We start from the raw sequence: 15,181 nt of genomic DNA on the forward strand, positions 1-15,181 counted from the left end.
GTTAAAAGCAATGTTAATGGCTGTCACTCCTTCAGTGTGTGCAAGATAGACACTCAGGCGACAGGGTAGAATCCGCACAGACGGTCTAGAAGGCACTTTGGTAAGGAAGCAGATGTGATCTGGTAATGGGTCATTTTGATCAAGTGGAACAGGTCGAAAGCTTTAAAAACATTCCTTTTATTGAAAAATTACTTAGAAGTGCGTTCTAATAAAATGACTGGTCGAGGTACAAAAATTTAAGTACAGGACTATTCAATGTAGTGTTGTTTCAGTGGGGGTCATTTCCGTAAAGTATAGAATACCTTTACGATAGAATTCTACACAGACATTGAAAATACAGACATGTGCATATATTGGTATGGGAAGATGTTTAATATTGTTGTGTGAGAAAAGCACTTTTAAAAAGCTTGTATTTGTCAGAATTCATGTAAAAGTTATGGTACACGTTATCTTGACATCCGCGTCACGGAAGAACATCGAGAAGGGCTGACAACAAAATGAAGCAGTGGCTCGTAGTAGGTGGAGGAGAGAGGATTGTAAATTATGTGTCTCCCTTTTGCTTCAACAATTTTCCAAAAGTTTGTTTTGAGAGAGAGCGTGAATGGGGGAGGGGCAGAAAGAGAGGGGGAGAGAGAGAATCCCAAGCAGGCTCCATGCCACCAATGCTAAGCCCGTCATGGGGCTCGATCCCACGAATTGTGAGATCACGACCTGAGCCGAAATCAAGAGTCAGCGCTCAACCGACTGAGCCCCCCAGGCGCCCCGTGTTAGCTGTCGTTTTCAATGTCTGTATGATGTTCCACCTATAACTTACTTAGCCTTTGTCAACTTTTTAAATTATTTGAATTACTCTTAACTTAGGAAATTAAAAGTAAGGACTTTTTAGGAAGTACTACAACAGCCAAATAATTTGTGAGTGCTCCGTAAATAATCAGATACCCACAGTGCCGTTTGCTCACGTATGTATTCATGTGCACGTGTGTAATAAATACATGAAGTTTTCCTAACTTATTTGTACTGATATTACTGAGTTTCCTTGCTTAACGCTTCCAGTACTCTTGCGAGGCATTGCTGTGAGGGGGGTGGGAACACCGGCAGAGGTAGTTCTCTGTTTTCTTGACAGCAGTTTGGGGAGAATGTAGCCCAAAAGAAGGTCCTGCACGTGAACATGTCAGTACACCAGGTGGACGCAGTTCCCTGGCCCGGGTGCCTTGTATCGTTTGTTTTTTAATGAGTTACATTTGCTTTTGAGTAGCCCTGCTCCTGGCAGAAAGGAGACGGGTTATTTGAAATCCATGGATATTGTTAGATCCCAGAGCAGATTATCCTCCTTTCCCTGCTCCTGCCTCCCCTCACTGTCAGCAATTTGGCACCTGTCTGTGCAGTCAGCTTTCTGGCACCTTGCTCGTCCGGAGCAGGGAGTCTTACCCGGGACTCCACCGGTGGGCCTCAAGCCCACTGGATGCGGGCGGTGTTTTTTCCAGGGAGAGGGCTCACCACTTTCTTCAGATGCTCCAAGAGGTTCATGCCTGGAAGAATAGAATAGTAGAAATAGTAGAAAATGCCCTCGAATGGCAGAAGCGAGATGTTACCTTGGGAAAGTTGTGGATCCGCGTGCTGGACAGAACCTGGTTAGAAGATGAGGGTTTGGGCTTGGTCTTCCTGCTTTAGTTCACTCACCATCGCAGTGAGTTTCCTATGCGCGAGGACATAGGACGTCCGTGAGCAGCAGAAAGTGCAGGTGTGTGATTCCCGGAGCCAGCACGCTGTGGGTTGGTGACTAATAAACGTCATCTGTCACCTGGGACGCTGGCGCGGACGCAGGCAGCTGCTGACGCCGCAGGTGAGGCTCATGGTGACGTCCGGGAAGAAAACGTACGGTAGGGTCACCGTGTCCCACGTAGGAGACGGGGAAGATCTCCGGCAATTTCAGGAAATGCCGGCGGTCACGGTGGGTTAAATCTCACTTACGTGACACGTGGAAGCCTGGAAGCTGATGCGGAGGAGTCACACTTGAGTCGATGTGCCCTGACTCTCCGTCACGCGCGGTGTTGGGTGGCCGGGAGGAGGAAGCTGAGTGGTGCGGGCAGCCCACGCGCGTCCCTCTGCCATCGGTGGCCGCGGTGCTTGGCGCCAGCTGCATAGCGGCCTTGACCGCCTGTTTGGCCCTGAAGCGGGGAGGGACCCCGAGAAAGCCAGTGGAACTGTCGTGTCCCAGACTACAGGCTGGTGAGCTGTGGTAAATATTTCAAGTTGTACTCAGGGATAAAGGCGAGTCCTAGGGAGACGATGTGATTGGCGTTCTTACAAGGGGACTCTGGTGAGTGGTAGAGGAGAGCGAGAGTGGAAGGGGACCAGTGAGGGTCGTCTCGTCCAGTCTCGGTTTGGTTTCTTTGCACATCCAGGTGGTCTGCGTGAGGGGTGGGTGGCGGAGGAGCAGAAAGCGTGGGACGCGGACATTTTGGCCTCAGGCTGACGGGACTTGGAGACGGATTGGATGATGTGACAAGGGTCAAGGGGGCCACCAGGGTCTGGGGCTAAAAGCTGTCGGAGTTGGGGACGTGGGGTGTGGAGGGAGCTGGGACAGATCCAGGCGTCCTGCTTTGGAAATGACGGATTTGAGACGTCAGGTCCGGAAGGAGATCCCGAGCTTCCTGTCGGGTGTGGCTCTGGAGCTCCGAGGCCAGGCTCCGGGGAGAGAAGGGACTCTGTTCCCTGCTCCTTGGTGACTTATTCACATTTCTTCTCGGCACTCAGGTGACCTCTCTCGGGTTCTTTTACACGTACGACCGTGTTGGCTTTGAGCCGTGCAGTTTAATCGTTACTAAAAGTAATCTGTGAGCGCTGACCCGTGGCCAAGACTAATACTGAGGTTTTTGAATTTTGGTTTATGAGTGAACGATTGCTTTCATTGGGCAAGGCACGCTTTGCTGCACAGACTGGGATTTCACTGGAACTGCAAGCCGGGCTACAGACGTGTGTGTGTAAGCAACACCTTCACCCAGATGGTCCACATCACCCTGTCTGGTTTCTCGTCTGAGTGATTCTTAGAAAGTTGTAGATGTTTCTTTGATTTTTCTTTTAACCCATTTCTCCTTTTCCTTTTCATCTCCTTCCTCTGATGAGAGAAACAGTATAAACTGCAAAAAGTCCTGTGTTGTCACAAATTACTGTTTACTGTAAATTTTTCTGATTTGTATCTTGGTTTTTTTCTCACTAGGCGGTTGCAAATGAGTCCGGACTGAACTTTATATCTGTCAAGGGCCCCGAATTGCTAAATATGGTAAGTTGTGGCGTTAGCCTTGGTCGTAGATGAGAAGTAACGGCTGCTCCAGTTACGAGCAGAGCGTCCCTGCGTCCTGGAAACACGGGACGTTTTGGTGAAGTCTCCAGCGCAGGAGTGAAGACATTGCTTTGCTCTGTTGTACGAAGTGTGTTAAGTGCTCTCTTAACTAAGTCTCTTCAGCTCTGAGCCTCCATTGTCCCTCCTGCAAAATGGAAATAATCAAAAAGTTGACATTTTAGGGGCTCCTGGATGGCTCATTCAGTCAAGCATCTGACTTCGGCTCAGGTTATGATCTCACGGTTTGTGGGTTTGAGCCCCGAGTCAGGCTCTGTGCTGACAGTGTGGAGCCTGCTTCTCTCTCTGCCCTGCCTGCCCGCCCCCCAACCCCCCAAATAAACTTTTTTTAAAAGTGGACATTTTATTTTACTTTAAAAAATTTTTTAAAGATCATTTATTTATTTTGAGAGAGCACAGGGAGGGGCAGAGAGAGAATCCTGACAGGATTCGCACTATCACAGTGTGGGCCTTGAACTCATGAACCACAAGATCATGACGTGAGCCAAAATCGAGTCAGTTGATTAACTGACTCAGCCACCCAGGTGACATTTTAAAGTGTGTACTCTGAAAAATAAAATAAATAAATAAATAAAGCGTATACTCTGTGCCGTGTATTCGTCAAGCACTCTACATATACAGCCGACCCTTGAACAACGCGGGCTTGAGCTGCGCAGGCCCACCTATGTACGGAGACTTCTCAATAAGTACAGTCCTGTAAGTGTATTTTCCTTATGATTTTCCTACTGATATTTTCTTCTCTTTAGCTGACCTGATGGTAAGAATTCACAGTTTGATACATAGAACACACAGCCGACAAAAGTCAGTTGACTTCATGTCGTAAGGCTTCCCAAGGTCAACAGCAGGCTATCACAAGTTGAGTTTTAGGGGAGTAAAAAGTTACACGTGGATCTTCAACAGCAGGGTGGGTGGTCAGCCCCCAACCCCTGCCTTGTTCACGGTGACAGTCCTGTGAGATGCAGGTCATTGTTTCCTTTGATTCCTGATTTGCTAACAAGGAAACTCAAGTCTGGAGGTGTCACACACCTTGGCCAAAGTCCAGTGGCCCTGGGGGAGGAGAGCTGAGGTTTGAGCCTGGGCTACGTGACTCCCAGCGTGCTTGCCTCATCCTGATTGTCCGGTAGCTCACACGACTTGTCTCAAAAAGTAAGAGTACTCTGGGGGGAGATGCTACAGTACTATACAGTAACTCCTCTCTGCGTTCAGTTTATATGATATCTCAGATTTTAGAGATTTTGAATATTGTATTATCCCTTCGTCCTTATGAGAAGTAAAAACACCGTTCCGTTCTGTAATGCATTCAGACAAAGAAGTAAAAGTAGTATCGTTTGGGGGCTCCTGGCTGATTCAGTCAGTAGAAAATGTGACTCATCTCAAGGTTGTGAGTTCGAGCCCCACATTGAGTGCGGAACATACTTAAAAAAAAAAAAAAGTATTGTTTATTTCAAAAGGCTTTTTAAATGTATCCCCCTTACCAGTTTGTATATGTTCCTATTGTATGTGTTACTTTCCTCCTAAAATAAGGATTTGTATTTAAGCATTTCCTGCGGGCTTTCTACCTACGTCTTTACTTTCCTTGTGCTTCTTTTGCCTTCCTGGCAGAGGAGGTGTTAGGAACCTTGAAGGGAGAGGATTGTTGCGGGTGAAAGCCGGGAAGGACAGTTCTGCCTGACAGTGAGGGGCCCTCATCCCCAGCCAGAGCTGGGTGTTGTCTCCGGAATACCAGAGCCGACAGAGGCTGTAAGCAAGGGCACAACCTTGCTTCACATTCTGAGGATCTGTTCCAGGCACGTGAGAAATTAGGAAGAGTAACGTATCTCACCCAGCGAAGCCCCTGCAGATCTTCCCTAACCACGTCCCCTGTTCTCTCTCCCACAGAATTTACCATAATCCTGAATTTGGTCTTTGTTCTGTGTACTTTCTGCTTTTACTACATATGTATATTTATCCCTAAACGACATGTAGTATTACTGTCCGTGTTTCAAAAATGTTTAATGAGGCAGTTGGAAATTTGAACACTCATTGGATACTCGATGTTAAGACAGTAATTTTTAAGGGACCGGTGAAGCAGGTGACGGGGACGGGAGCACACTTACCCGGAGGAGCACAGACTAACTTGTGGAAGTATGTGGTCACAAGGCCTCGAGCAGTCTGGACACCAGCAGGGTGTCTGAGAACCGACTCAGTTCAGCTCAGTTCCGATGCTACCAGGACACGACATCCGATTCCACAGGCTGAGGACTCGGTCCTACAGGAGTGTCCCCCACCCCCCATGGCATACACCAGTCACAGGCCCCAGGCTGTCACCTGTGCTTCTGACACACCGACTACAGCTTAGAGGCTCCAACCAACTCCTCCTCAGTTTTGATTAATTTGCCAGAGCAGCTGGCAGAACTCCCAGGAACACTTGTATTTACCAGGTTGTTGAAGGACATGATAAAGAAGAAGAATCAAGAGCAAAATGAAGAGGTACATAGGGCACAGTCCCAACCTGGAGTCTCATGGGCCTTGGGGCCTGGCTCCATGGTTCCCCAGGTCTGGAAGGACCAAAAACTGCCCTTAAGTTTCTGTGGAGCCATGATTGGCTGAGTCATTGACCTTTGTCTATTCAGTCTCCGGCCCCCTCCCCTGCCTGGAGGTGGGGGAGGGGGGGGGGGAGACACTGAAAGTTCCACCCTGTAACCATGGGGTTGGCCCTCCTGGCAGCCAGTCCCGCCCTCCACTCGCTTTTGTGGCTCTGACAGTTTTCAGAAACTTTTGGGGAAAACCAAATATGTCTGAGAAGTACATTTAGTCATCTGAGTGATCAAATGTGTATTTCTTGTAAATCATTAGATCGCAGTAATACTTATCTCTGTTGATGTGTTTACCTCTAGTTCATCAGTTTTCCTTGTGGCATTCCACTGAATGAACAGAACCACACTTCTAAAAAAATCGGTTTCTTTCTTTCTTGATGTTCAGATCGAACATTACACACGTACATCCCTACTTTCATCAGCGAGCTATTCCCCCCGAGGGTATGTTCTCCGAAGGAGAGTTACTGTATCTTCACTCCTGAAAGAGAAAGTTTTGCCAGCTTCTTCCCCAGGACGGTTGTTGCTGTTCCGCCTCCACCAGCGGGGAGTGGGGGTTCCCGCTGTCCCACATCCGCACCATTCCTGCCAATCCGAGGACTGAGCCTTGTTCTCATTGTGTTCTGACTTGTTTCCTAGGGAAAGGTGGGGAGGAGGTCTGTGGCAGAGTCTGGAATGACTGGGAGAGATGAGGTGATCTGATGAGGAAGGTAAACTTCTTGGGATTAGATAATGAGTTTGCTGTAGGGCGGTTCAGAATCAAGGAGTCCAGAGACTTCCAGCAGACACCGGGATGTGAGCCCGGAGTTCAGGAGATTCGGGGTGGCACTGGAAACCCTGGGGACAAACAGTGGGGTCCCTGACCCCAGTAAAACACTGCTGGGGATGGGGAAGGAGGAGACTGGTCTTGTAAGGGTGGAGGACGCCCAAGACTTTCTGAGCCTGAACATCCAGGAGGCTGTTTCTTCAATCTTGTCAGTAACCACAGCGTACGAGAAACCGAAAGCAGGGCTTTGGGTTTGGCAATTAGAAGGTCATTGGTGACTTCAGGGAGGGTGTTTTCAATAAGAGTGTTTGCAAAAGCCAGGTTATCACGGTTGAAAACTGAAAGGCAAATAAGAAGTTAGAAATGATAGCTATAGGATCCTTATTTGAAATATTTCATAAAGGCCAAGATAGTGGGATTTTCTTCTGTTTGCTTATTTTTAATCACTGTCACCTTTGTTAAGATTGATTTTTAATCTGTCCTTTTGAAATTGTAGGTTTATCTTCCCCTAAATTAAGTTTCCCTTTGGCCATTTGGTTTGCTCTAGCCACAGTGCATTTGCCAGCTGTGTTGATCGTTTCCGTCGACCCCTGTCTGATACTTGACCTCTCCCAGCTCACTGTTACTTTTTCTTTTAAAATATCTACTATTTTGGTCCAGCATTTCAAATATAATTTTTGCTGACTTGGATTCTTTAGGAAATTGAGCCAGTCTACTGTATTTATATACCACACAAGATGTTATGATCAAGGCCACGACTTCTGCTTCCCAAGGACTATCTAGACCAGCCGGGAGTCTCAGTAGCAGGAGACTCTGTGAGGGCAGTGTGGGGAGAGCAATAGGAAGAAAGTCAGGGACCTTCTCGAATACCAGGAGAAGTGGAGGCAGGTTGGAAGACAGATCAAGTAAGGGAAGCACCTTGAGCAAAAGTACCAAGAAAAGACAGGACAGATGAGAAGACAGAAAACCCTCCCGTCACTGTCATCCATGGCGTGTGCTTTCTGCCTGCATTACTTATCACGGCCATGTGGTCACGAGAGCGTAACAAACACCGACGGTGGGGTCGGCACTGGAAACAGTTTGCAGACTCTGTCCTATTTAGCAATTTTATTAGGAGAAAAACATGCTTGGTTCACTAGTTTGAAATTTTACGAGAACAGTCTCTTAGGCCTCATGAACAGTGAGACCATATTCTTACATGTAGCTCTCTGCATTAACTTGTCCTAATGTTATAGGACGTTATGAATTACTGTGTTTCTTGACTGATCTTACTGTTTTATGTTTTGACTTAGATTTTACGGTATGGTATGTCCAGTGAAACCTGTTGGAGGCCTCACTGGCTCACTTCGCCTTCTCTGATGCCAAGTGACAAAGTAGATCTTTCATTAGCAGCTTGACCCACATGGAAATGATGGTCGAGCAGGAAATGGCAGTAAAGTAGTATTGGATTAATGAAAATTACTGCTGGGTGTTTTATATGCATACAGCGTAGGAGATCAGTTCTTTTTTTTTTTTTTTTAATGTTTATTGATTTATTTTGAAAGAGAGAGAGCAAGCAGGGGAGGGGAAGAGAGAGAGAGAGAGAGAGAGAGAGAGAGAGAGAGAATCCCAAGCAGACTCCGTGCTGTCAGCACAGAGCCTGACATGGATCTCGATGTCACAGACCTTGAGATCATGACCTGAGCCGAGATCAACAGTTGGTCACTCAAATCTCCTGAGCCACCCGGGTGCCCCTCAGGAGATTAGTTCCAAAATCACAGTGTAGAATTATGGGATTGTGTCTGACCTAGAGAAGACCTTACATTTACTTTGTCTTTGTTTTACAAACGAGGTAAGCTATAGGCTTCAATAATAGCTGATTTTATTAAGTTGAACCATATACACTTGGCTGTGTTTCTGCATCAAAAATGGTTATATATCAGCAGTCCCATGTGGATCAGCCTAGTACTTTGTGGACTCTGATATTTAAATGTCTTTTAAAACTAGTTTTACTGTAATTTGGCCCAAAGCCCCAAAGTTGAACAGTCTCTGCATTTTATTTCTGTGTGTGTTCAGTACGTTGGTGAGAGTGAGCGTGCAGTACGACAGGTGTTCCAGCGAGCCAAGAACTCCGCGCCCTGTGTCATATTCTTCGACGAAGTGGACGCCCTGTGCCCTCGAAGGTCAGACCGAGAGGTAGGCGTATGCACTGTAAGCCTTTTGTAAGTTCTTATGGAGTCATTTCCTGAGAACACTGAGGTTCTTTAAGTGAAGAAACCTGGTAATTTGGAGTGAGGGCCTAGGCGTAACAGTTGTGTTGTTATCAGCCCTCGTATCCGTTTGTCTGTGTCATTTTGGTGGCAGACTTGTGACTCACAGGGGTGAGCAGCTGGGGGTTGCAGTGATGGTGGCTGTGAATAGCCCGCCTCGTAATCTTGATCCTCATCAGGTGAATGGGCTCTTGAGGTCCAAGAAAATGTGCCTCGCGGTTCCACGCACCCAGAATGGGGTCAGGCGGTGCGCTTTCTGATGCTGTACCGTTCGTGCCTGGGGAGGACGGGAAGTGGGCCTGTACTGCATTCCGCCTGCACGAGTCTGCAGCGTCGCTGGTCACGGGAATGTCAGCACAGCCGGGGCCTGGAAGCAGCCGTTATCAGAAGGACCTTGTCCCGGAGTCCACTGGTGTAAAGAGCACGTGGCCTTCTGGAAACCAGTATGAAGACTGTCTAGTGGGTACATTTGTGACACGATGACTAAGGAAGTGATTATGTTTCTCTTGTGATTCATCTTCGGATAGTTATCTTGTGTGTGCCCTTAGGCTGTAAAACATTTATTAAATTCATTTCACTTAGAATCTCCAGAAACATTCCAAAGTCTCAGGAACAAAACTTGGCTAATGTGAGTGTGATTCATGTCGCAGTGATTCTGTTTCCTCATCCGGTAGTCATCAGTAGCATCCCAGAAAATCCTTCGGGTCTTATCTCTGGGGGTGAGGTCAGTGGCCACGCAGAGGTCCTTCCCAGGTCACCCCGCCGGCTGGCAGATCCTGGAATCTGGTGGGGGATCCAGAGCAAAGCACCGCCCTTTCTGTCCGGCCGGCCAAGGCATGTTGTGCTCTGGAGTTGACTCCTTTTTATCTCCTTGTCTTTGGTTCTGAATAAACCCTTCATTTGTCAACAGCCCCCATGTTGGTGTGCAGCCGCCTGTGAACGGCTGGTGATTTTCACTTTGGAGAGGTGCAGTGAGTGGGTTGTGGCTGGTCGGCCATTGCCACAGAGAGGTCTGTGGCCGCACGAACCGCGCTCTGACGTCTGGGTTCTCGCTCGTTCTTGGATGTTTACTAACACGTGTTTCCATTTTCCAGTACCTGTGTTCTTCTCTTTGGACGTTTTCACCCGAAGGGGATTCTGAAGGAGAGAAATAGGGAGAAAAATGGGAATACGTATTTCTTTTTTTCGCGCGTGAGTTATGCATGGACACACACTTGTGACAGAACGCAAATTAAGTTCTACGCACGTTAGTAGATCAAGAGTCCTTCTTCCTGTTTCCCTCTATTACTCTCCTTGGAGGTTATCCCTCAGTTCTGTATGTAGCATTTGTTATTCTACAGCTTTCTCCATAAACTTAAAAACGTGTATGGTCATGCATCTTGATGATTTTCCCATGTGCTTAATGACTTAATTTTTAAACGATTACATAAATATTCTACAGTCTGGAAACAGAAGGATTTCTTTAATAATTTTCTGTTTTAGACATTCACATTGTTTCTAATTGTTTTTCTTACAAACAGAACTGCAGTAACACTCTAATCACATGCTTTTGTGCACATGTATGTGGACCTATACATACTGTGTTTTGGAGCTGACATTAAATCATCCTTCACAAAAAAATACCAGATACGTATGCCTGCCAACAGTATTGTCAGCAATGGCTAATACCCATCTTTTAATCTTTCATCAGTTTTATTGTCAAACGTGACATTAAATCTTAGTATTCACGTCCCTGATTATCAGTGAGGTTGATTGTCTTCAGTGAATTTGTACTTCATCTTCTAGAAATTGCCTGATCAGATACTTTGATCCTTTTGCTATTAAAACTTCTTTTTTATTTATAGGAGCTTTTACGTGTGCTAGGAATTAATCCATTGTCTGTGTGTGTTGGCACGTTTTTCCCAGTCTTCTCACTTACCTTTAATTTTTTTTATTACGTACAATGTTATAATTTTGTTGTAGTAAAACCTGCCTTTCACATTCCTGTGCTGATTCTGAGGATTTTGTCTGGTTTAGGTAGGACCGTGTTTGGTTGGTGTCTGGGGCTGCTTTACTGTTCTGAGTCAGGATTGTCACTATGTGCATCTCCTGACATTAGCTTTGTGTCCTCAAGGAGTGGTGACATGCACCGTTTCTTTTCTGGAGAAATTGTTACCACCTCTGTTGAAGAAACGCAGTAATCCCACCGCCCCCCCCCCCCCACCCGCCACACACACACAGCACTACTTTTCTCATTTCTTCCATTGGGCATTTAAAACCTTTCTGTGTCAGAGTGAGTTCCCCTGTGTCCACCACCGCCCTGGACCTTTCCCTTGGGTATTGCCGTAGATCTGCTTGTGTGCCTCTGGGAAGAAGCCTCGTGTCCCAGTCCAAAGATCTGCAACATCTCACATCCTAGGGGCTCTCGTGAGGCTGAGTCTTCATTTGCCCAGTAGGAAATCTGTTGCGACTCTGGATGTAGAGTTCTCTCTTGTCCAGCAAGAGACTGGGACACAGGATTGAAAATGCGAGAGAGGCTAATGTCCTGGAGGAGACGAGAGCCCCGAGTAAGGGTCCTGGCTCCGTTTTTGTTTGGATCAGAAGGCTTACAAGCGTGATGGACTGGACGTGCACAAAGAGACAGTGGAGTCTTGAACATTAACTCATGGGCGTGGGGGAAAGGGGGTTTTGGAGAGATGCTGTGTTAGGGTTTGTGTCAATACAAAACAAAATCCTGGCTGTGTGGAAGGTTGTTTACAGCAGACAGGAGGCCCCACCTCTGTTTACCTAAACCGGCCTAGGGGACTGAAAGGAGAAAGAGGAGCATGCTACCTCAGGGTCAGCAAGGCACCTTTGTTTTGCTAATTAGCTCCGCTCTGGGCAACTTCACCCTGCTGTGGTCTTAAGTCCTGTTTACCTGTTTACCTATTTTGGTTCTTCCTTCCTGTGAAAGCAGCTTTCTGCTATTGTACTAGGTTGGGGGGCATTTCCACCCTGAATACCTAATCTTGTTTACTTCATCTTGGATGTTTTCATCTTCAGATTTCCTTATTCCTATACCTTTGTCCTATACTGGGGGCCTTTGCCCTGTTTACCTAATCTCGTTTACCCAAACTTGGGTGTGTTCACCCTGTGACTTTCTAATTCTTTATGCCTTATTAACCCATGGTGCAAGCTCAGGGAATTCCTAAACTTATTCCCCACAGCCATTAGATCTTTTCTTTTCTTTTTTTTTTTTTAAGTTTATTTATTTTGAGAGAGAATGCATGTATGCTCGAGGAGGGGGGTGGAGAGGGAGGGAGAGAGAATCCCAAGCAACCTCCACGCTCTCAGCACAGAGCCCAATGTAGGGCTCCATGACTTGAGCCGAAACCAACAGACGCTCAACTGACTGAGCCCCCCAGGTGCCCCGTAGCCATTGGATCTTTGAATAACTTGGAGGCACGAGATTTAGATCAGCCAGGCCTGCCCTTGTCTGGCTGTGAGGCCTGGACACGTGGCCTCTCCGAGCCTCAGCTTCCTCGTGGAACAGTGGATAACACGATGCCGGGGACTTCCTGCCCCTGTGTTGCACAGTGCCGGGATGTAGCGACCACTGAGAAAATAATCGCCATTACCTCTTGACAGAAGCTTTCTTGAAGTTAGCTAGTACGTTACTTTGTATGGAAAAGAATGACGATGCGGTTTTCTTTTTATTGGAAACTGATGGAGGTGTGTTCGTTCCCTTTCAGACGGGGGCGAGCGTGCGCGTGGTGAACCAGCTGCTCACTGAGATGGACGGGCTGGAAGCGCGGCAGCAGGTTTTTATCATGGCGGCCACCAACCGGCCAGGTAGGGGGTGCTCCCCATGACTGTCAGTGCTCCACGACACCGGGATTTACATTCATGTCACTAGAGGAGGGTTAAGTTTAGGAAATCCCTTGTTGGCTCGTAAGTTGAAATAAAACCTTAGGAAGCTTTTATGCGAGTGATAGTAAAAAAGACTTTTATTGCTTAGGTTTGGGGGATTTTTCTGTGTTGGTCCTCGGAAGGTTGTCTCGTTGGCAGAAAACCCGGTGTCCGCTTTTGACCACACAGATGTTGTCAGAATTTGTGTCCTGCGGTTTCTCCCAAGCTTATAGGAAACAAGGACCAGGCTCTTCACTGCATGTGAAGGTTGAAGATGAGTCACAAGGTTTTATACCGGGACCACGTCACCATCCCTGCGGTAACTGTTACTTAAAGTTGTTACGAGCTTCAGCAGAGCCGAGGGGCTTAGAAAAGGCTCATAACGTCAGCACCCGGCTCTTACTGAGGGTCCCAGAGTCTCTTCCTGTGCTAACGACTCTGCAGTCCTCATGAGCCGCTGTGTCGTAGCCACCCCGCGTGGACACTGGTGTTAACTGTCTGCCACCGTCAAGCTCACAGAATTTGTCTTTCGGGTCTCGTAAGTTACTTTGAAAGGTAAAACCTCCGTGAAATATATGAAGGTTTGTACTTTGACGGCAGTAAAGTACCGTCTCTGGAATCCGGCGGACCTGGGTTTGAGTCCTGGCTACAACTCTTGTTCTCTTACCGGTTCTGTTTCCACCCCCACCCGTGTGACACCGGCCGAGCACCTGTGTCACCCGTGTGACACTGATCACACGGAGCTGGTGTCAGAGCCTGCGAGGCTGCCACCAGGACCCTCGCGCTGCTGACCGGCCAGCTACAGGTGAACCCTCAGGTTCAGTAATTCGCCACAACAGTTAAAGGAATGCAGGAAAGCACCATACAGTTGACCCTTAAACAACACAGGTTTGAATTACGTGGGTCCACTTACACGCGGCTTTTTCTCGTGAACACGGTGCAGTCCTATAAACGTATTTTCCTTATGGCCCCCGTAATGTTTTTGTTCTCTGCTGTACTTTATGGTAAGAATACAGCATATAACACAGAGAGCGTGCATGACGTGTGTTAATTTTTATGTTACCGGTAAGGCTTCCAGTCAACAGTAGCCACTAGTAGTGTTTGGGGGAATCAGAAGTTACACAAGACTTTTGAGCGCGCGGGGCTGGGGAAAGGGGGCAGTCGGTGCCCCTAACGCCCACGCTGTTCAAGGCTCACTGTACTCGAGTTGCTGTTTGTTGTAAAGGATGCACACATGGCCAGGTGTGGGGGGCAGTGCAGACGTTGGGGGCCCTCCCCCTTTGGAGCCAGGGCACACACCAGCCTGGGAGACCGGTGTGCTCGTCAGCAGGACGCTCCCAAGCTCTGCCGCCCCGAGCTTCCCTTGGGGTTTTATGCCTTAGTCACTGTTGGTCGATGGCCGCGCAGTTGAACCTGTCTCCCCAGAGATGTGGCTCCCACTTCTACCCTCTAACCACGGGCTTGGTCTTTCTGACAACTGGCCCATCCTGAAGTTACTATCTTGGGCCGACCTTGAGTTGGTCATTAGCGTAGCAAAGACTCCCGTCCCTGGGGAATGGCAAGGCTATTTGAAGCTTTCTGACAGGAACCGGGGACAAAGAGCAGAAGGCTTCTTGGTTACACCACCTCCGCTCTGGGCACACGTTACTTCCAGGATAATGCAGTATAATCCAGTTGGCAGGATGGTCGTAAAGGGCAGTGTGTCTCCCACGGCGTGTGGCAAGGAGCTGTTCAGTAACTACTGCCTCTGCCAAGAGCACGTTTGGTGACAGCCAGGGCGGTGGTCCCGAGGTCCTACACTCACAGCTGTCCCCGGGGGAATCTGGAAAACCTCACAGATCTCTGTGCAGAATCACACCCTGCGTTTTCTGGTAGACGCAGAGTTTTGCTGAGAGATTTCGAGAAGGCACCGTAGTCTGCGATAAGCCTTCCTGCCTTCACCTGGCACTCGCCGTTTTCGTGTTTGGTGATCGTAAACACATATCTTTAGCTTAGTCTCTGTGGACTAGAACGTAACAGGTCCCCCCCGTGTCCCTGGGTTTTACGTGAATCCTCGCCTCAAACAGTGCAGGTGCGTGTCCTTTCCCGGTCTCTGTTCACCTCTGAATTCTCTGAATTCTCGGCAGCTCTCCGGATTCTTAGCTGCGAAAGCCTGGGCTGAGTACAGTAGCCTGTGCTGACTTTAGCCATGGTGGGGGAGACAGGAACACGGTGGGCACCTGTGTCTTGTCCCTTCCGGTGTGCCTGAACCTGTTTCCTCCGCTCTGCCCCTCCCCCGTCCCCTTATCCGCGGAAGAGATCTCGCTGCCTTGCTGCCTGCAGAAATCCAAGAGCGGCCTGTGGGTCACCCGTGTCACCCGTGGGC

At 48.1% G+C, this 15,181-nt stretch overlaps 1 protein-coding gene across 4 annotated transcripts in view; it reads left to right on the forward strand.

Moving 5' to 3' along the window:
* NVL (nuclear VCP like) overlaps positions 1-15,181 on the forward strand; it is a 90,000-nt gene that overhangs the window by 33,512 nt on the left and 41,307 nt on the right. For all 4 annotated transcript variants that reach the window (XM_027046360.2, XM_027046358.2, XM_053209767.1 and 1 more), the window contains 3 exons: positions 3,221-3,283; positions 8,756-8,875; positions 12,660-12,759. In XM_027046360.2, coding sequence (XP_026902161.1) covers positions 3,221-3,283; positions 8,756-8,875; positions 12,660-12,759 — 283 coding nt within the window. The remainder of the gene's footprint in view (positions 1-3,220; positions 3,284-8,755; positions 8,876-12,659; positions 12,760-15,181) is intronic.

The sequence above is a fragment of the Acinonyx jubatus genome, chromosome E4, assembly GCF_027475565.1.
Source record: "Acinonyx jubatus isolate Ajub_Pintada_27869175 chromosome E4, VMU_Ajub_asm_v1.0, whole genome shotgun sequence".
Taxonomy (NCBI): Eukaryota; Metazoa; Chordata; class Mammalia; order Carnivora; family Felidae; genus Acinonyx; species Acinonyx jubatus.